The following is a 20048-nucleotide window of genomic DNA, read 5'->3' on the forward strand; positions in this document are numbered from 1 at the left end:
ACAGTGGTAGCAATAAATGATTAATCTTTGAATTTAAACCCATCCCTGGGGCTTGAAAAATCAAATATAGGCTTAAGTGCTTTGCAGAACCATCACCACAGTGTCTGTGAAGTAGAACCAGAGGTAGATTTTTCTCACAGAAATGGTCATTAAAAGGACCTGAACCTAAATATGTACCAAACATATATATATATAAAAATCCTGCTCAAAATCAGTAGCCAAGTTTTTGGGGTCTTCCATTTTCTTTTTCTGATGATGGAAGTACCAGCTGTCTAAAGGGTTATTCCAAAAAAATGGAAGACTGATATTAGAATAAATCTCAATCCCTGCAGATTGAGGCATCCAGATCCATGGATACCTCATGAGTAGATCCATGAGGTATTACCTTCAGAAAGAGGCTGAAAATCCATCCTCAACCTCACTGTTCCTCACCTACTACAGGGAAAGTGCTTAAAGATGTTCTGGAATAAAGATCTGGGTGAGGAATTTGGTCTGATGGAATGATGCTTCAATAGGTTAAAACAGCAAAATAGAACATGGAAAATGCTTCATATGAGTCTAAATGTGAGATATTTCAATATGGTGACAGAACCAGAATATGATCTATTGTCTTCCTGCCTTGCAAGCTCTCTTCTTACAGGGCATGTGTGCACAAATAATGACTCTGTCTGGTGTATATCTGCACAGAATTATCAATTTCATTCCTTTTTATCATCCCTGTGTGAGCTTTTCTGCTGTCAGAACTGTTTGGATAAACAACACTCCACTCCATAACACATACATCAATGCCAGATCGATTTGTACACACCCGCTTATAAAAGTTGCAAAAAAACATGAGAAAAAAAAATAATGGCAGCGAATGGAACAGAAAATATGATGTTTTCTCTTGGTTTTGGTGGCTAGCTATACACATAGGAAAAACACCAGCAAAACCCAGTCACCATGTTGATCCAGGATGAGAAGGGATGTTTGATAATCCAGGTAAATCTTTTGGAGTCCGTGGCATGCTTTGCTTCATACGTGAGATGTGCAGCACACACCAAACATGCACTGCAAAACTGAGGCTCAGAACCAGCTCTGCACATCCCAGGGGTTGATTAAATTCCAAGAACTCAGGGATGACTTCCTAGCAGAACATCCAAGCCTTCATGCAAGCTCTAGGCAGACCATGCACAAGTTGACCTAGTCACCAACTCTCATCCTCAGTTTTATTTCTGAGGTAAATCCACCCAGAGAATCCATTTTAGGCATTATTTTTGGCTGTGGAAATACAGTTTAAAGCAAGATGAAAGGGGCAGTGCTTTCAGGAAGTGGATGTCTGGCTACAGACATGAAAATTGATGTAGAAAATATTATTATTTAATACATATTCAAGCTAGATAACGGGAAAAAAAAAGAAAAACAGGCAGTTGGAGCACATATTTTCCCCTGAAAATTCTCACTTAGATGGATGACATCATCATTATATTATGGTTGTGGTTGCTTAGGATGAAACTCAACTGGATAATTTTATTTTTGCTACCAAATAAGCATCTCTTACTTTACCCTAACATCTTTTAGTTTTATTTAAGGTGTTCATAGCTTGCCTATTTTCATCAGGAGTACTACATTAAATAGTCCTTCCTACATCTATGTGTGCAAGAAAACACTCAAGCTCACAAAAAAAAATCCCAAAAACAAATGTGTGTGGTGTTTAGGCCAGCACCAGAGGTGCTGCCCCATACCCTCATTATTCCAGAGGATTAGATAATTTTTATATGGAGAATGACTACATGCACTCAAAATCAGGATGACAACCACCTCACCTGGCCAACCTCTGCCCTCACATGAGATGGAAACTAATAAAAAGGATTCCAGCTTAAAAAAAAAAACATATTAATCACAAAGCTACAAACATCCAGAGGAAAATGTTAGGATTTGTGTTTTTAGGATTTTAAAGCAATTTTAAGGGGGTGTGTGTGAAATGTTTGGCTTAAGTGGAAGGCATTTAAGTTTACAAGAAACATGGACATAAGCATGTCTAGGGGATCCTCCTACACTGTAATTCACCTAAAATTAATTAAAACTTTTCACCAAACCTCATTGATTTCACTGAACTTTGATCCATGTCCTGGAACTTATGAAGCACAGCAAACCATCCCATGAGGATAACAATTTTTATACCAATATGTTAATTTTCAGATAACTCACATGTAAAAACATTAAATTTGGTTTGGGGTTTGTTTTCAATCTTGTACTTATGCTTATTTAATGGGTCTTTTAAAGAAAGGTGAGAGCTGGCATTAAAATGCACTTTCATGGCTGATGGATTGAAAAATTAAAGTAAAAATCAAAATAATTGAATAGACTTGGAACTCTTTTCAGAAATCAACCTAATTCAATTGAGGTTTCTTTTTGACTTTGTGGGTTTTTCCTATGTGTATATCAGTAATTTAAATTGATTACTGCTTTATTTGTACTTACAAGTAAATGCTGGACTCATTGCCCCCGATGTCAGGTGACTGCAGTTTCTGCACAAGTATCACAATTATGCCAATAAAAAGCACAAAGTTTATCTGGGGGAAAGACAAAAAAAGTAAAAAATGGTGACAATGACATACTTTTATAAGGTATGAAAATGAGACATTCCCTGTGACTTGCTGGTCACATTCCTTTTTGCTTCTCCAAGCCACAGTCTGAAAGTTTTATAGGGTCAGGAGCAATGGGGAGAACTCACAAGGGTTTTATCCCCCTTGCTACAGCTAAAATGAGGCAGAATTTCTACAGTTTCAAGACAAGAGAAGAGAAACTTAAATGGGAAACATTCAACATTTTTCATTATCAACCTGTGCAGAGCAAAAAGAAAGATCCAAAAAAAAATCCTAAAATAAAAGCCTTGAGAGTAAAGGCATTTTTAACTCCCATTCTCTGACCAACAGCCTTCTCAGTTTTCCAGTTTCCAACAGTTTTTAAAACCTGGAGAATGAAAAAATTAATTTATTTCAATGCTTTGGCTTGAGATTTGGCTGCCACCAACTCCACAGCTTCCTAGAGCCTGAACAGTGGAAATTAGGGTTGGTCCATTATAAAATCTTACACTCCTATAGGGAGACCAGGAACTGAACATGAGCATCAGCATCAGCTTCATAATCTGAAGGTGGTGAGTTGGATCCTCACATGGGGCACCATTCTAATGTGGGTTTTTGTTTGGTTTGGTGGTTTTTTTTGGTTTTGCTTTTGGTTTTTTCTCATTTTTTGGGATTGGCATTGAAGGTACTTGACTCAAATGTTGTTTTTTTCTTATTTATGTTACAGTCTCACAGGTAGGGAGTGCTATTCTACTAACAAGGCATAAAATGGTTAACTTTTTTTGTTATAAGGTTTTTAAGGTTAAACTGTCTAATTAGGAAATGACATTTAAATTATTTTCACTTTTGACTTAATAACTAATCACTCAAAGTCTGCAATGTGGACTTTTCTGTTTAATTACAAAATACCACTCACACTTATAAAGAAGAAGGTGAAGAAGAAGGAGTAGGCTCTGTTTTAAACCTCTATCTTGTTCTGTATATATTACTATATTCTAAAACCCCAAACTCTAAGTTTTCCACCTTGTGATATTATAGACTTCTAATTAAACTACACACTTGTAATCCTAGAGCCTTCAATCAATTTTGGAAGCTTTTTCTATGGCTTCAGGTTAAATGTAGTGCTTTCTTGGGAGTTAGAGTCTGTCAGTACAGAAAGTCTGAAGTTCTCAGCATCCAGAACTTTCTTCCAGCAGTTTCTGTCTGATCTGAGGACTGCAAAGGGCTGGAGAAGCCCAGATGTCCCTGGCTGCTTGTTTGGTTCCTTAATGCCTTTGACAGAAACCAGGTTTAAGTGATTCCCCCAGCAGGACATGATCCTTCATAGACTGTGCCTGTGAAACACAGAAATGCACACAAGGACAAAAACCTTGGATCATCAAACCCTCTCTGTTTTGCTGCTGAAATTGGCTGAAATTCCTCTCATTTCTCTGGCACTTGCTGGATTTTACAGAGCTGTCCAAAGATTTCAAGGGAGAAACACCAAACTTGATAAAACTTCCTGGTTTTTGTGTTACCTGTGAGCTGGATGTCTAAATTCCCACAAAACCCACTGAAAACCTCTTTCATTATGTCTGTGGAGTGTGGAGAGCAACTTAGGCTGCCCAGAATGAGACACTTCCATGTGGCAAACCTGACAGATTTTCAGGTGCCACTGTCCATATTGTCCAAGGGCCCAATTTATTTTCCTAAAGGCAGAAGCCCAGCAGCATTTTTGAATTCTGGTATTATTTGGAGCACCAGAATATCTCCTTCTCTTCAGATACTCCAAATCCATCTCTACACAATCCTGAATTATGTGTTCTAGGGAATCCTGTTTAAACAGGGAGGTTGGACTAAATGACTTCACTAAAGGACCAGTGGTCCTTTCCAATTTTAGCTGTTCTGTGAAGCCCCAATAGGGCTCTTTAGGACCTCTCAGTCCTCCATGTGACAAAATTTGAGCCAAATCCAAGAGTCCCATTGATTAAAGAGAGCTCAGACACCTTGCTGGCAATACACTATGACCAAGTACTATTTTAAATGTAATATTAGATAAATAAATGTAGCTGTGAAGTTAACCCCATTCAGGAGACAGAGTGCATTTTCCTGGTCACTGCCCAGGAAAAATTTACTATTTTACTATTTATATTTACTAAATTTAAATTCCTAAATTTACTATTAAAAATTTACTATTGTTTTAGGTGCCTTGGATTGTCCTACTTGGCCCCCAGCTGCCACCCCAATTGGCCCAGAATTTCCACACATCCTCTGACACCCCTCATGCTCTGGGATCGTCATTATAACATTTGTGTTTAACTGAACAACTCCTCTGCTTGCAGGCAGTGCTCCATCATTTAATTTGTATTAATCCTTCTTAATGATTAAATTCCTTGGCTTTGTCGGTGGCAAAAGATGGAAATTTAGAGAATTTCCAGCACAGGGGTGCAGCACAGTTTGTAAAGTATTTGAAGATGTTTAAGTTTGTCCTCAGGAGAGCTGAGGAAGTGTCTCCTCCAGGTGCTACTCACCATGATTGACCCAACCACGGGGCCCTTGATCACCCACCACAAGGCAGTGTTGTCATTCATGTCCCAGCAGCTGCAGTCGTTGAGGAAAGAACGGGATGGGGAAAGAGAAGGAAAGAAAACAAGACATAAAAATGAAATTATTGAACTCACAACTTTTTTAAAGGGGGCAGAATGTGGGAGATTGGTTTTGCAGCTGAATTATTTTATCTGAGTTCAAAGTGATAGTTCTTTACTTTGTCTTATTGCAGCTTTCTTTTACAGCCTTTCCACAATCATTTGGAAGTAAAATAAGTATTTTTGTGGCAGTTTTGATGGTATTCCTGTTAAACAGCCTAGATATTTTGGCAAAACCCTTCAAGTGTGTTTCTGTGTCTATATTACAACCATAAACTTGTCCCATAAAAAAAAAAAAAAAAAAAAAGAAAGATAAGTCAATGGATCGGGGTTTTTTGATGTTTTTTCCAAAACTGGATGTCTCACTTACTTTTCCAGGGTTAACAGATATGAATGTTGGTTTCTGGCCCTGACACAAGGATTTTTACACATTTCCAGTACACCAGGATCCTGGTTGTATTCACATATTGGAATGATTTTCCAGTCATTGGGTTGCAAGTCCTATCCAGGATTCCTCTGAGAAGGATCAAATTCTGGGCAACAGTTGGGGTCAGCTCCTATGTTAACCTGTTGCTATTGAGTGATCATAAATAAAATGGCATTTCTACCCCAAAATTTAAAATCTTCTTCTGAAATCACCAAAGGATTCTGCAGAAGTTTATTTCACACAGGTGCACTTGGACATTCAAATATATGGCTTATATTCATAGAGAGTTTTAATGTTGACATACATTTTTAGAACTAGAAAAATAACAAAAATAAACTATTTTCCAGGCCTTGCTACACTATTAACATGTCTACTATTTATTATTGAGAAATGTCTTCATGACTTTTTAAAGTCATCAGGAATTTGTCAACTAAAAATTTTCTTTCATTTGCCTCCACTTTATTGCCCTGATTTTCTCCCTAGAAAATACAAAACCATGGGAATCTGTCTAAACTGTCCTTGCAGTTCTGAGAAGGAGTTTTTCCCTTCCCACTGGGAATTGAGCCAAAGCCCCAGCAGAGGCTGTCATGGTGCATTTGTCAAATGCCAAAAAACAATTGGGAAGAACATACAGGAATAAAACACTGCTGGTCTCATGAGAGCTTGCTGCAACTTCAGTGCCATTTGAGTGGTTGTGTGGTGGCATCTGGGGAAAAAAGGGAAAATCTTCAAACAAAACGATATACAAGTGTAAAAGTGAGGAGGCAGAGTTAAATCCCATCATCAAAGTGTGTGTGAGAGAAATCCCAAATGGCTGAGTGATGCCTGGTTTAGAAATCTCATTTAAATTTATATTTTCAGTTAAACAATATTCATTATTTTCAGTTGAACAATATTTATGTATTTCAGATGGATAAATCTGATTTTTTTTTTCCAGATATTTATTAATTTCAATATTTATTCATTTCAGATATTTTGCTGGATTCCCCTAAAACCAACAATAAGGATTTGTATGGTACAGCTGGTGAGAAGTGACAAAGTTTACACAGAAATATGTATTTGAGCTTCTGTTTGCATGGCATGGAAACCTGAGATCACCCAAAATCTAAGGAGCTGATGACTGAGATTTTCAAGTGCAAATTAATACTTACAAATTATTCACTTTGGATGCCCAACTTAAAATATCTGAAAGGGGATAAATGCTCAGAGGGATCTCCTCACCCACAGGGTGGAAATCAGGCCTTTTGCCAGTGATCAGCAATGGTATGGGCCTAAAATCACCAATTATCTTTTACATTCTTGTCATGCATTTATAAATTAGGTGCTGTCTACTGAAAATTATTTGCAGAGCTCAACCTCTTTATGATGGACATTAAACCTGCCCTGAAAGTCTTTAGTGAATTGACCAATGTTGGAAGGATCTGGGCAAGTTAATAGTTATTAATTTAGCTGTAAAAGTAGATATTGATGTATGGCAGTTTGTCTGTGCTGGAATAAGGGATTACAGGGATAGGAATCCACTCTAATTCCAGTTATCTGGACTGTAGATACCAACAGCCCAGTTATTATCCCAAAATCTGCCTGGGACAAAGAGGACCTTAGAGCTGGTTTTGGGTTTCTTTTTCCCACACTGAGGTCCTTTAAATGTGCACTCTGAAATATCATCCCCTACAAATTCCTACTCTTAGACCTCGCTGCTTTTTTTCTTCTCCTCTTCTTAGACCTTTTCTTCTACCTAATCCACTCCTTTGTTTTTCCAGGAGATCAATTCCCAACTTCCACCCTGTAGATGTCGACAGTGAACCAGAACAAGCTCACTCAGAGGTTTATTTTCAAGGACTTTGAAGGATGTCCAGCCCCTGTGACACCTCCAGGATAAATGTGGGGGAAGGAACCACCATGTCCTCCTCAGATAAAAGAAATAGGAAGGCATGACAGAACATTTGGAATTTTCTGCACTATGTAAACAAGCTCCCTAATTTCTGTCAAATGCTTCCCTACAGTGCAGGATGAAAAGAAATTATTTTTTTCCAGGATGGATGAAGGGAAGGGAGCCAGGGGGCTGGGGAAGGGATGTGATTTCCATTTGCAGAGGCCAGAGTCTGATCTCTGGTGCATGTCTGGAATAACTCCACTTAAATCAGGAGCAGAGCTCTGGATCAACAGACAGCTGCATTTATCTCCTCAGTGCTGTCACTTAGAGTGATGGAAGGCAGGAGCTGAAGTGGAGGGAGCTCTGCCAGTTTTATAAGGAACAGGCAGGAGGGGGCTCAGGCTCTGAGCCTGGATTCCAGTCCATGACCTTGCCACTTTGCAGCTCAGTAATTTCCACAATGTTTTTGGGCTCATGCTGGCTTTTCCCCCACTCCCAGAACAATGCTGGCTGATTTGTAAAAAGTAACCACTGAGACTCTCAGCTAGAACCTGTCTAAATGTCTTGCATGCTAAATAGCTTCTCCAAATAATAGGAATGGTTTTGGTTGTTTGGGTTTTTTTTGTTTCTTTTTCTTCTTTTTTCCTTCTGCGAGACATTCTCCCTACCTGCAAATTTCAAGGGCTGTTTGGACTTGTAAGAGGAATTAGTGCTTTCAGGGCCAGTGCTGTAATCCTAATAATGACACAACAGGGGTTTCTGGCTTGTTTTGCATGGAAATAAATGATTTAATTTGTCTTAATGTCAAAATAGAACATTGGGTCAGAGCACTGGCATCCCCAGTGGAGGAAAGGCTTTATTTGCTTTCCAGAGAGATTCTGAAAGAACAAGGATGAAGAAAACCTGACAGAACAATGAGTTTTGTGGAAATTTTTCATCGACATATTTCCAAATTAGGCAAAATTAAATCATAGGCCTCAATGACTTGGAAATGGGATTTTGGTGAGAAGTGCCTTTCCCTCAGCTCTGTGTTTTCAAAGAACCACTGACTGATTTTTGAAATTTTACTCAGTCTGCCTCATTTTTTCTAACATTTCAGCAGGTTCAAGCATAGCTCTCATGAAAAAGCGTCGCCAATTTTGTCTTTTCAGGGTGTAAACACACATCCAATCCTACCTGCCACACCTGCTGCTCTATGGGAGCAGATACTGACCACCAAAATATGCAGGTCCAGCTCTGGGAGCAGCTTTTCCTTCTGGTCCTTTAGAACAGAATATTTGCAGCTATTTTTTTCTCTACCAAAAGAGACAATTTGGAAGGGACCTACCCATTTGAATTCTTTATGAAATAATTTTTTTTCCACATAGAAGAAGGAATGCAGATTTCTGTTTCATCTCTATTCATCTCCACTGCAAAATTCATTGGAAACCCTCCTCAGTGGGAAGCTAAACTCCAAATTGCCCTGGCAAATCAAAGCCTTGTGCAATGCCTTGTGCAGATTTCCTTCATTTGACTAGATTTATCTCCAATAATTTCTACAGCTGAGCTCATCACCTTCATCCTCTTCCAAAATCAGTGGGAAAAAACAGAGAATTACATGGGATTCCATTTGTAAGATGACAAAAACAATAGCCTGGACTCCAGTAATTTAATGGAGAAGGGAATGGGGTCAGCTGAATTTTTTCTGGGGATCTTTTAGGAATTCCCCACTGCAGTGGTGGCACAGACATCAAACTGCAACTCTATGAACAGAAAAGCACTTGAACCTCTGGACCTAAATTCTGCTTGTACACGAACGGATGTGAGAAATGAAAGGATAAAACAGAACAAGAAGAAATGGCCTCAGGTTGTGCCACAGGAGGTTCAGGCTGGACATCAGGAAGATGTTTTTCACTAAAAGGGTATTTGAACTTTGTTTGGGGCTGCCCAGGGAGGTTTGGAGTCCCCATCTGTCTTAGGTTGGAAGTAGGGTTATTCAATTCCCATCTGTCAGAGCTGGGGCAGTTCTCTCTGTTCCTGGGGCAGTTTTCTTTCTCTCTCCCACAGCCCATCCTCCCTCCAGGAGATCTCTGCTGTCCATGGCCACTGAGTGTCCCTGCAGGGCTGATCAAATCCCACCATCCCATGGGGAGATGCTGCACCCAGGGGAGGAGCCAAGCATTCCTACCTGGATCCAATCTGCCCTGGGAACAGCCCAGCAGCCTTTGCCCCCTGCATTCCCAGAGGAGCAGCTTTCTGCTGCCCTGCATTCCCAGAGGGAGAGCAGGCCCATCTCCAGCAGCCCTGGAGCTGCAGAGGAAAACTCCCCCCTTGTGCAGGATCCCTGCTCCAGCAGAGCCACAGCTGGCACTGCAGGAGGGCTGAGCCCCCCTGGGATGGGACTGTGCCACCACCCCTGAGCCCCCCTGGGATGGGACTGTGCCACCACCCTGAGCCCCTCCTGGGATGGGACTGTGCCACCACCCTGAGGGCCCCCCTGGGATGGGACTGGTGCCACCACCCTGAGCCCCCCTGGGATGGGACTGTGCCACCACCCTGAGCCCCCCTGGGATGGGACTGTGCCACCACCCTGAGCCCCCCTGGGATGGGACTGTGCCACCACCCTGACACACAGGGGGTAGGTCCTATCCTGACTCTGGCAGTGGTTTTTTTTTCTTTTTGTTGTTTGTACTATTGCATTTGTATTTTTAATTTTCCTAGTAAAGAGCTGTAATTCCTACTCCCATATCTTTGCCTGAGAGTCCCTTAATTTCAAAATCCTAATAATTCAGAGGGAAGGGGTTTACATTTTCCATTTCAAGGGAGACTCCTGCCTTCATTAGACACCTGTCTGTTCAAACCCAGACACCATTCCTGGAGGTGTCCAGGGGAGGCCTGGAGGTGACACTCAGTGCTCTGGGCTGGGGATCAGTCACAGCTTGGACTCGGTGACTCTGGAGGCCTTTCCCACCCTCAAGGATTCTCTCACTCTGTGATTCTTCAACCACCACACTCCTGTGGCACCCCTGCCATGGTGCTGGATGCACCTGGAACCATTTCCCACCCAGCAACACCTACCCAGTGTCATCGAAGTGGAGCCTCAGCACTGCCCAGACAGTGACACAAATTGTTGGGGTACCTGCAGAGGACAAGACAGTGACACATGAACAATCCAGACACACTTGGTACTCAGCAATGAGCATTCATGCAGCCTCTCCACTGAGGTTTTGTTTCCTGACAGCACTTGTGCTGGGATAAAGCAATTTATTGAGTTAATTCAGAGCTCCAGAAACATCCCTGTCAGTCAGGGGTGGGATTGTGGGAGCAGAACTGGGAGCAGGAAAGAATGGTGCTGTGCCAGGTCATTGCTGCTCAGGGCTTTGCTGCATCTTGCTGCATGAAGAATACAAGAAAGTCTGGACAGAAGAGACTCAACCACATCCATGTTTAGAGCTACTGGAATCAGGCAAGAATTGCAGTGCCAGATGTTGAGCTGGAATGGCATTGCTGGATTCTGTGTATTCTTCTCTGGTTTTGTTGTAAATGATTTACATATGCTGCATTCTCTCTGGTACTGTGTAAATAACCAGTTTTTCTTTACTTATTCCCAGATGAGAAGTTTCCTCTGCTCACAGGAATATTTAATTTTTTCCATTAAAAAATACCAGAACAAACCAACAGACTCCAAAAAAAGAGTATTGGAATAAGGATTTAATTCCTATTTCAGACGTTTCTTCACTTCCAAAAAATGCATGTAAAATGCAAATTTAATTGAAACAGTAACAATTCACTGAGAAACCTGGACTTATTTTCCTTTCTAAAAATCCTAGAGATGTGATTTTTTTTTTCCAGTGGAAATGTTTTTATAAAATAATGCATTTATGCGAGACAGCACTGGGTAAGTTGGATCTCCACTGTATGGTAAATAAAATCTTTGACTAAGAAACTGCTGACATCTGAAAAAATGAAATTATAAAACCCAAACAAAACAGGGACCTTGATAACTCCAGCTCCCAGCAGTGAACTAGACTGTGGTGAGTTGACAGGAACAATTATATTTAATACATTTTGCAAGGCTGTGTTGATGTCACATTAATTAATCAGTAATTTGAACCACTTAGACGAGCCTCTGTCTAATCAAATTCCCACCATCAGAAATAAAAATATCCCTGTTAGACCTGGGTGACTGATGGGGCCCTCCTCCTTCAAACAACCACACAGAGAAGAATTTGAAAGAAAAATGAAATAAAGAAATAAAATGACAGGGTTTGGGGAGAAGAAATCATGCATAATAAATTTCAGTTGAAGTCTGCTTTTCTCACAGGTGAATACCTGGAAAACACTGAGGAAAAGTTCTTTTTTTCTCTTAAAAGAGTTAAGATTAATTTTTAAATATCAAACTTTAATTTTATCAAATTAACCTTTAAACATCAAATATTTGACCAGAGAAGCTGTGGGTGCCCCATCCTTGGATGTGTCCATGGATGAGGGTTGGAGCAGCCTGGGATGGTGGAAAGTGTCCAGGGAAGGGGGTGGGAATGAGATGAGTTTTAAGATCTCTTCCAATCCAAACCATTCTTTGATTCTATCAAACATGGGTTTCATGTTTTATTTAGTTTCCCCTATATAAATTTTGATGTTATGAATAGTGTTCCAAATCTGTAAAATGTGCAGGAAGGCAGAATTAAAACTAAACCTGTCATAAAAATGCATTTTAAAAACCCCATGTTTCAGATCAGCTTGGAGCTTTGAACCATCTGCTGTATGAATATACAAACCCTCACACTACTTTTCTTTACATCAAAAGATTTCCATCTCTCCTTTGCCTCCTTTTCAGCTTCTGAGGAACATCAGAAAACAGACAAGCCCTGAAGGCTGAGATTTATTCTTGCTGACTTGTGCTGCCCTGATTAGTGATGTCTTGTGAAGGCTGAGCTAGAACAGAGGCTGGCAGAGTTAAAGAATAAAGCAGGGATTGATTCCAAGGATCTCCTCCATGGATGCACCTTGGGCAGCAGCAGAGCCCAGCCAGGGCTGCACCCAAGATGACCCAAAATGGCCCCAAAATGCACCAGCGCTCCCGGGGTCTCTCCCTGGGATCAGCTCTGCTCCATTCCCACCTTGCAGTTCATTGTCCCAGCCCAGCTTTAGCCCAGGCACTCCCACCCTGCTTGTTTTTCTCTCTCCAGCCCACGGGGTTTGTGCTCCTGGCCTGAGATTGGGCTCATTTGTCCTTGGTGCCCAGCTGGAGCAGGAATTGTTTTGTCTCCCTGCTCTGTGCACAGAGCTCACCATGCCCTGATGGGAAGCTCAGACCCACACACTAAAGCAGCACAGAATGTGAAAAATATAAAAGCTAAACTGAGGCATCATTAGGAGCAGGCATTAGCAGAGAGCTCAGGAAGACAGCAGTCCATCCAGAGAATTCACCAACACATTGCAGATTTAGGAAGAAAAAACTGCCTGGATCAACAGAGCCCTGTGTAGTTCTCATTAATCCCTCAAGATGAGCACACTGAGGTCTCAGCACATTTGGAGAAACAGATCAACATCCAGATGCTGCAAAGTGCTGAGTGAGCTCTTCTTCCTCACTGCTTCAGTGCATCTCCCTCCCCACCAGCCCTGAGCTGAGGAGCTGCTTTTGCCCTTCAGAGACGGAATCCAAGAGTCTGGAAGTGCCTCTGTTGGCTTTGCAAATTGCCAGTTGTTCCCACCAGATCAGGGGAACTGTGAGTTCAGCTGAAACATGTGGGAGATGAGAAAATAATTGTGTTTAAAAAACAAAACAAAACAAAACAGAACTGTTCAAATCTCAAGAGTTATTAATGGATATTGCTGATGCTGCTTGGAGTGTTGTGCCCACCAACACAAGCTGGACCTGGACAAGCTATCCAAGCTGGGCATGGACCCACTGAAATAAACCCAAAGGAGGCCACAGAGTGTCACCGACACGTTCTATGAAAAATCCTTTCCTTAGGATTTTTTCTCCTGAGAAGCTGAGAATCCTCAGGAACAAACTGCAAACAATTCTTATCTGCTGCTGTGGGATGCACCAGGTGGATCTGGGATTGGTCTCATCTGGTTATTTCTAATCAATGACCAATCCCAGCCCAGCTGTCCAGACTGTCTCAGTCAGACACAAACCTTTGTTATTCATTCCTTTTCTATTCTTAGCCAGCCTTCTGATGAAATCCTTTTTTCTATTATTTTAGTATAGTTTTAATATAATATATATCATAAAATAATAAACCAAGCCTTCTGATCATGGAGTCAACTTTCTCATCTCTTCCCTCATCCTAAGGGAAGGATGCATCAACAGAGATACTCCAAGGCCTGGAGACCCTTTACTGGGCATAAAAGCTGAGAGAGCTTGGAAATTCACCTGGAGAAGGCTCCAGGGAGAGCTCAGAGCCCCTTGCAGGGCCTAAAGGGGCTCCAGGAGAGGTGGAGAAAGGACTGGGGACAAGGGATGGAGGGACAGGACACAGGGAATGGCTCCCACTGCCAGAGGGGATATTGGGAAGGAATTCCTGTCTGGGAGGGTGAGGAGGGGCCAGGACAGAATTCCCAGAGAAGCTGTGGCTGTCCCTGGATCCCTGGAAGTGTCCAAGGCCAGGCTGGACAGGGCTTGGAGCAGCCTGGGATAATGGAAGGTGTCCCTGCCCATGGCAGGGGGTGCAATAGATGATCTTTAATGTCCCTTCCAACCCAAACCATTCTGGGATTCTGTGAAGTCCAGTGTTTAGCTCAATGCTAGTTAACATCTATGGCACTCAACTAAAAATGAAATATTTTGAGGTTGCATTACAGAAGGAATCCATCTGGGCAGCTCACTCATGACAATAATTAAAATAATACAGAAGTCAGTTCATATAAGCTGGTTTTCAACATTCTGACATTCAGACAAATCCACAGACAGATATGAAAATTGTGCAAACTTCATTAAAGGAACTCAACCTCTGATTTATGCTCAGATTACAAAGGTTTTACAAATTGCAAAATTGCATTGCTTTCTTTTCTAATGATCCGATTTCCATGTACATAACCCCCAATTTCTCCCTGGAAACACACTTTTCTCTCAACTATAATGTGAATTTACAGCTGTGGAGGTACAAAGGAACTCTGAACACCTTTTCCAACTGTTTCTTTCCCAAAGGCCTTTTCCAGTAACCATCCAACAGCCTTTTTATGGCACAGATTTTTTATGGTAATTTGTTGACTCATTTCTCTCTATACCTTCTCTACATCTCTACCTTCTAGAAAGATTTTCTCTCCCTACTGTAAGGAGTCATTGCCAGGAGATGAAAATTTTGGTTTGTGTACAGCTGCTTCAGGAGGCAAAACACAAGACCATCTTTTGATTTCTTGAAGGTTCAGGCTACATAAGGATGTTTTTTTTTCCAAAGGAGAGTAGTTTAAGGCATGGGGTTTGTGTGTAGATTTTGCACATGAATATACAGGATTATTTCTATTTTAAAATATGAATATACAGGATTATTTCTATTTCAAAAGTGTCTGAAAGTATAAAAATCAAGTTTAATATTCTCAGGGAACGTTTTAAATGAATGTATTCTTCTGCATTCACCATCTGACTTCTGCACAAAACACATCTGCAAAGAATTGCTTGCATTAACATATCACAGGAATCAATTTAAATCCAGAAGGCCAGAATGAAAAATAATTACCATGGGTATCATCATTTAACTGGCTTTTCTGAAATAAATATTGTTCCTTCCCAGTGCAAGCTTTTATTTCCCATCCAGGTAGGATAAGCAGATGTGAATTCCCTTTGGATACACTTTCAATTTAGTTATTATCTGAAAGAAAGGCACAAATGTAGCCTTAGAAAATGGACTGGACTTAGCCTTGCAGATTTGGTTATGCTGAAGCTGATGTTTAGATGATATCTTGCAGGAGGCAATTTTCTGTTGTAGATTACTCCTCTGCAAGAGATGTGGTGACCTCTAGATTTCAGTGCAACTCTATTCACACAAAAAAATCACAGCACAGCTTGGGCTGCAGTGGTAATTCTGTGCTGTGACAATTCACTCGTGGGGAATTTTGGAAGGACTTTGAGATGGGACCTTTGAATTGTTTCTGATGATGCAGTTTATTTTTCTTATCCCCTACATAGACAGGAAGGGTGAGCTCAGCTCACATGATTGCAGCATGGTTCAGAAGGTCACAAGACCCTGAGTTACAACATCTTTTAAGGAGTTATTGACCAATAAAACACTGCCAACAAGGATATTTATGTTTTTGACCCAATCCTTAAATATTTTGTCTTATGGACCCATGCTACAGTGGGAGCACGGGTCTGTATGTTTCTAAGCATGGGTCCATGTGTTTCTTAGCCAATCCTGTTATGACAAAAAAAAACCCACAGTGCTGCCTTCTAAATCCCTTGTTTACCTTTGTAGCTACTTTTATTTTAATGTACCTTAACCTCTAAAACTCTAAAATTAACTTTACTTAACTTAGTGTCTCTCTGCTTTAAACTATAAATCCACATTCTCCCTTTTGTCACCTCAGTTTGGGAGCCTTTTCCAAGGTCTCAGATCAAATCCTGGGTTTAATTCTAGGCTTTGGCTTACAGACCCAAAGTTCTGGGAGTTCCCTGCATTTCGAATTCTAACATCATTCCAACATATTTTCAACATCCTCAAGACTAAAATTAGAGTTTGAAACCTGACACGAAAATACTGTGTCACAGTCACATTATCTGGAAAAATCCCTTTGCCCAGGATTTTGCTCCTGGGAAGCTGAGAAGCCTCAGAGAAAAGTAAAACAATAATTATCTGATTTGCTTCTACCATGTTTTGCTGCTTTGGAGTGTGTTTGGACATTGTTTACCCACAGGGGATTGTTTCACTGGTTTCATGTGAATTGTTTTGACTTATTGATCACTCAGGGCCAGGCTGTGTCAGGGCTCTGGAGAGACTCAGGAGTTTTCATTATTATCTTTTCAGCCTTCTGTCTGTATCCTTTCTGTATTCTTTAGTATAGTTTAGTACAGCATTCTTTAATATAATAGAGTATCATAAAGTAATAAATCAGCCTTCTGAGCACATGGAGTCAGATCCATCATTCCTCCCTGCCACGGGGCACCCCACAAACACAATAATACCACCCATGGTCTGTGGAGCCATCCTGCACACTGAGACACGTTGGAGACAAGAAGTGCCACCTACCCCAGCCAATGATTGTGTACCAGTAGAAATATCTCCTCTCTGGGAAGAAAGTCTCCACCAGCAAAGTGAAGAGGTACAGCCCCTCGATGAAGAGCCAGAAGTAGTTGGACATGACACAGTAGTGAAAAAACACCATCACTGCTTTGCATTCCACCTGCAGGGGATGGAGGAGAACAAAGTTATCTCTGCATTGCTTAGGCCTAGCAGCAGAAATGCTTTCAGCCTCTCCAGATCTCTCAGTGGAAAGAGCTGGGGCTGGTATTGCAGACTTTTAATGGTAAAGGTTTTAAAGAATGGGAAGAATGGCAGGTATCACTTAGACAGCAAAGCCAGGATGGGGAGGAAGCCAATTTTACCAGTGGGAAGAGGTCAAGGAGCAGTTCAGAGCAGCTTGAGCACATCCTGTGCTGCTGAGGGCTCACAGCCCCAGTGAACAGCAATTGCTGGATTTAAACCCCCTTCCAGGATTACATGCAGGGAAGAAAAAATCCACTTGTGTGCTGAGAAACCCAGAGAAGATGTGAAATGGCAGGATGATTGTGGGAAGCCCTGAGAGTGGGATCTGAAAGGATGAACCCTCCTGTGTGCAGCTGGGAGTTGCACTTCCTTGCCATCCATCATCAGAGTCGTCACTCAAGGACAGAAAATGGAAGTATGTGTGAGGAAAAAGGAGGCTGAGTGATCAGCTGTAAAAAAATAAAGATAGAATCTTTCATTCATGGACAAGAGGGGGAAGCAGCAAACTAAAGAAATAAGAAAACTATAACTAAAATAATAAAGAATATAAAAATTAAAAAAATTAAAAATTAAAAGAAATAAAATTAAAATAGAAATAAAATAAAATTAAAATATAAGAAAAATAAAAATAGAAAAAAATTAAAATAGAATATGAAATTTTTGAAAAAAGGAACTGAGTTTGTTTAAGCTTGAGAAAAGCTCAGGGAGGACATTACTGCTCTCTACAAGTCCCTGACAGGAGGTGGTAACAAGGTCAGTCTCTTCTCCCAGGTAACAAATGCTAGGAAAAGAGGAAATTGTCTTAAATTGCATCAGGGGAGGTTTAGTTTGGATATTAAGGAAAATTTCTCTCCTGAAAGGGCTGCCAATCACTGGAACAGTGTCCAGGTCAGTGGTGGAGTCACCACGCATGGAGGTGTTTACAAGATGTGGAAATGTGGCACTTGGGGATGAGGTTCAGGGGTGAATTTGGCAGTGCTTGGGAATGGTTGGACTCAATTTCTGAGGCTTTTTCAACCTAAATGATTCTGGGACAAAGGCCTAAGGTGGCAAGCAAGCTGTACAAGTCTGATAGAAGACTTACCTAGTATGAATTTGTATGTAAATTTTGAGATAAGAAATGCTGATTTAAAAATTTAGAAATGTTATGGAAGAGGGCAGATATTGTTGAGAGAGAAATGGAATTAGAAATAAGTTTTAAAGGATGGTTTTGTAAATAAGAATAGATATTTTTGAGAAATAGAATTATGAAAGTAGTATGATTCATGAGAGGTAATTTTGGATAATTGGTTTTGAGGTATTTACAGTATGGTGTGGTGAAAGTTGATAGGTTAAGAAATGTTTATAATGCATTGTAATTAGGAAATAGTTGGGTTTTGATTGTGATGGTGTGAATTATAATATTTGTATTGTTTTACTTTTTACATGAAACTGAAAGTAGCATAAAAGTTTTTTAAATACTTTTTAATTGTTTTATTTTTGGGTTAGAAAAGGATATAATTTAATGAATTGGTGTTTTGTGTGTTTTGTGTGATGAAAAAGGGGATTATCTGGCAAACCCAAGCAGAAGCTGTGCATAAAATGGAAGCTCCTGCTGGAGGCTGTGATTAGCTCCCACTTTGACTTCAACCTCTGGGCCAAATCCACCATCAAGGTGTTTAAACCATCAGATCTCGAGTTTCTTCATGGAAGCTCTACCCAGGCTGAAGTTCTGGTCATAAACTGGCTGATTTTATGTGTTTTGTGCTTTAAGTGTTGCCAAACAAAGAGGCAGATGCCACCCTTGGAAGAGTGGCAGGAGCAAACCACAGACCTAAGATGGCTTCAGCTTCCTTGTGGAGAAGAACTGAGAGCAAAAACTATTCTCAATGACAAAGAAAAGGCTGACTAAGAAACTCCACAGCTGCACTTGCCTTGTGGAAGTGACTCACAGGGAATTTATCCTTTATCCATAACTGGGTGGATAAAGGAGAGCTCAGTTTCGTAATTCTATCATAATTACACCCAGTGAGCTGATTTATCATATCAAATACTAGCCTTAAATGTGAAAGGAATTGGGATTTACACATAATAAATGCTAAATGCATCAGTGAAAGAGTGCTCTGCATGGAACCAGATATTTAAGAGACAAAGATGTGGGCAATGCTGGTGATTTTCTGAGAGTGTGGCCATCAGGTGTATTCTGTGTCTGAATGGTCACCCTGTTTGCATGTGCCTCTGCCTGACATCCTGAACAAATGAGGCTCTGGAGAAAAACCAGACCTCCAGATGAAGGAAATTGCTTGTGTCTGCTCTCATCCCACCCATGACTGAGCAGATCTGGGAAAGGGAGGAACAATCAGGGCAGAGTCAGAGAATAAAGCCTGTAGGTTTGTTCTGAAGGACACTGGTGTCATCACAACATGAAACACCCACTCTGGCTGAGAACTGGAAGTCAAACACCTTTACCCTAATAACTCATGATCCTCCACAGACTGCTGCCTGCCCCTCTGCTTTTTGTTATCTTGAGCTGAGAAAAGGCAAGGAGAAGGATTTGGTTTCAGCTGGACTCACCGTGGAGATGAAGCAGTGGTTTCCATCCTGCTCAGCATAGAGAACCCCGTCCTTGATGAACACAGATATTGCACGCAGGATGAATGAAACAAAAAGGTTCATGTGGATGAAATTCCGGGTGCAGTGAAGCTTCCTGGAGAGGAAAGAGGAAGGGAGTGGGTGGAAAAAAAAAGAGAAATATAGAATAAAATAGTTTTATTTTGTGGAAATGTCACACTGGGCCTGAACACACTTTACCAGAGCGCCTTGGTGCTAAGAACAGCAACATCTGAGCCAAGACTGTGTTAGTGCAGTGCTGGGACCCAGAACATTCCTCTGGCTGCCCTGGAGGACTCCAGACCCTGGCAGAGGGCTCAGAGACCTTGGCACAGAGTCAAACACACCTGTGCCTTGGATTTTAGCCCATGGAAGCCATTCCCAACTTTGTGTGAGGAGTTACAAGCCACAAGGGTTTGAGTAGAATGACAGTGAATTTATCACAGGGTGAAAAAGTAGAATTTTGGGGATTCAGAATGGGGGTTCAAGAGGCAAGATGGAGGAATCTGGGTGTGTCCTGTCCTTTTTCTTCTTATTCTTGTCCTCCATCTTCTGCTGTGA

General features: G+C 41.0%; 1 protein-coding gene across 3 annotated transcripts in view; it reads right to left on the reverse strand.

Moving 5' to 3' along the window:
* Nucleotides 1–20048, reverse strand: part of ADCYAP1R1 (ADCYAP receptor type I) — a 150525-nt gene that overhangs the window by 21216 nt on the left and 109261 nt on the right. For all 3 annotated transcript variants that reach the window (XM_018909145.3, XM_018909144.3, XM_050971621.1), the window contains 5 exons: nucleotides 19452–19584; nucleotides 16662–16815; nucleotides 10549–10609; nucleotides 5078–5147; nucleotides 2464–2555 (listed from right to left, as the gene is read on the reverse strand). In XM_018909145.3, coding sequence (XP_018764690.1) covers nucleotides 2464–2555; nucleotides 5078–5147; nucleotides 10549–10609; nucleotides 16662–16815; nucleotides 19452–19584 — 510 coding nt within the window. The remainder of the gene's footprint in view (nucleotides 1–2463; nucleotides 2556–5077; nucleotides 5148–10548; nucleotides 10610–16661; nucleotides 16816–19451; nucleotides 19585–20048) is intronic.

The sequence above is a fragment of the Serinus canaria genome, chromosome 2, assembly GCF_022539315.1.
Source record: "Serinus canaria isolate serCan28SL12 chromosome 2, serCan2020, whole genome shotgun sequence".
Taxonomy (NCBI): Eukaryota; Metazoa; Chordata; class Aves; order Passeriformes; family Fringillidae; genus Serinus; species Serinus canaria.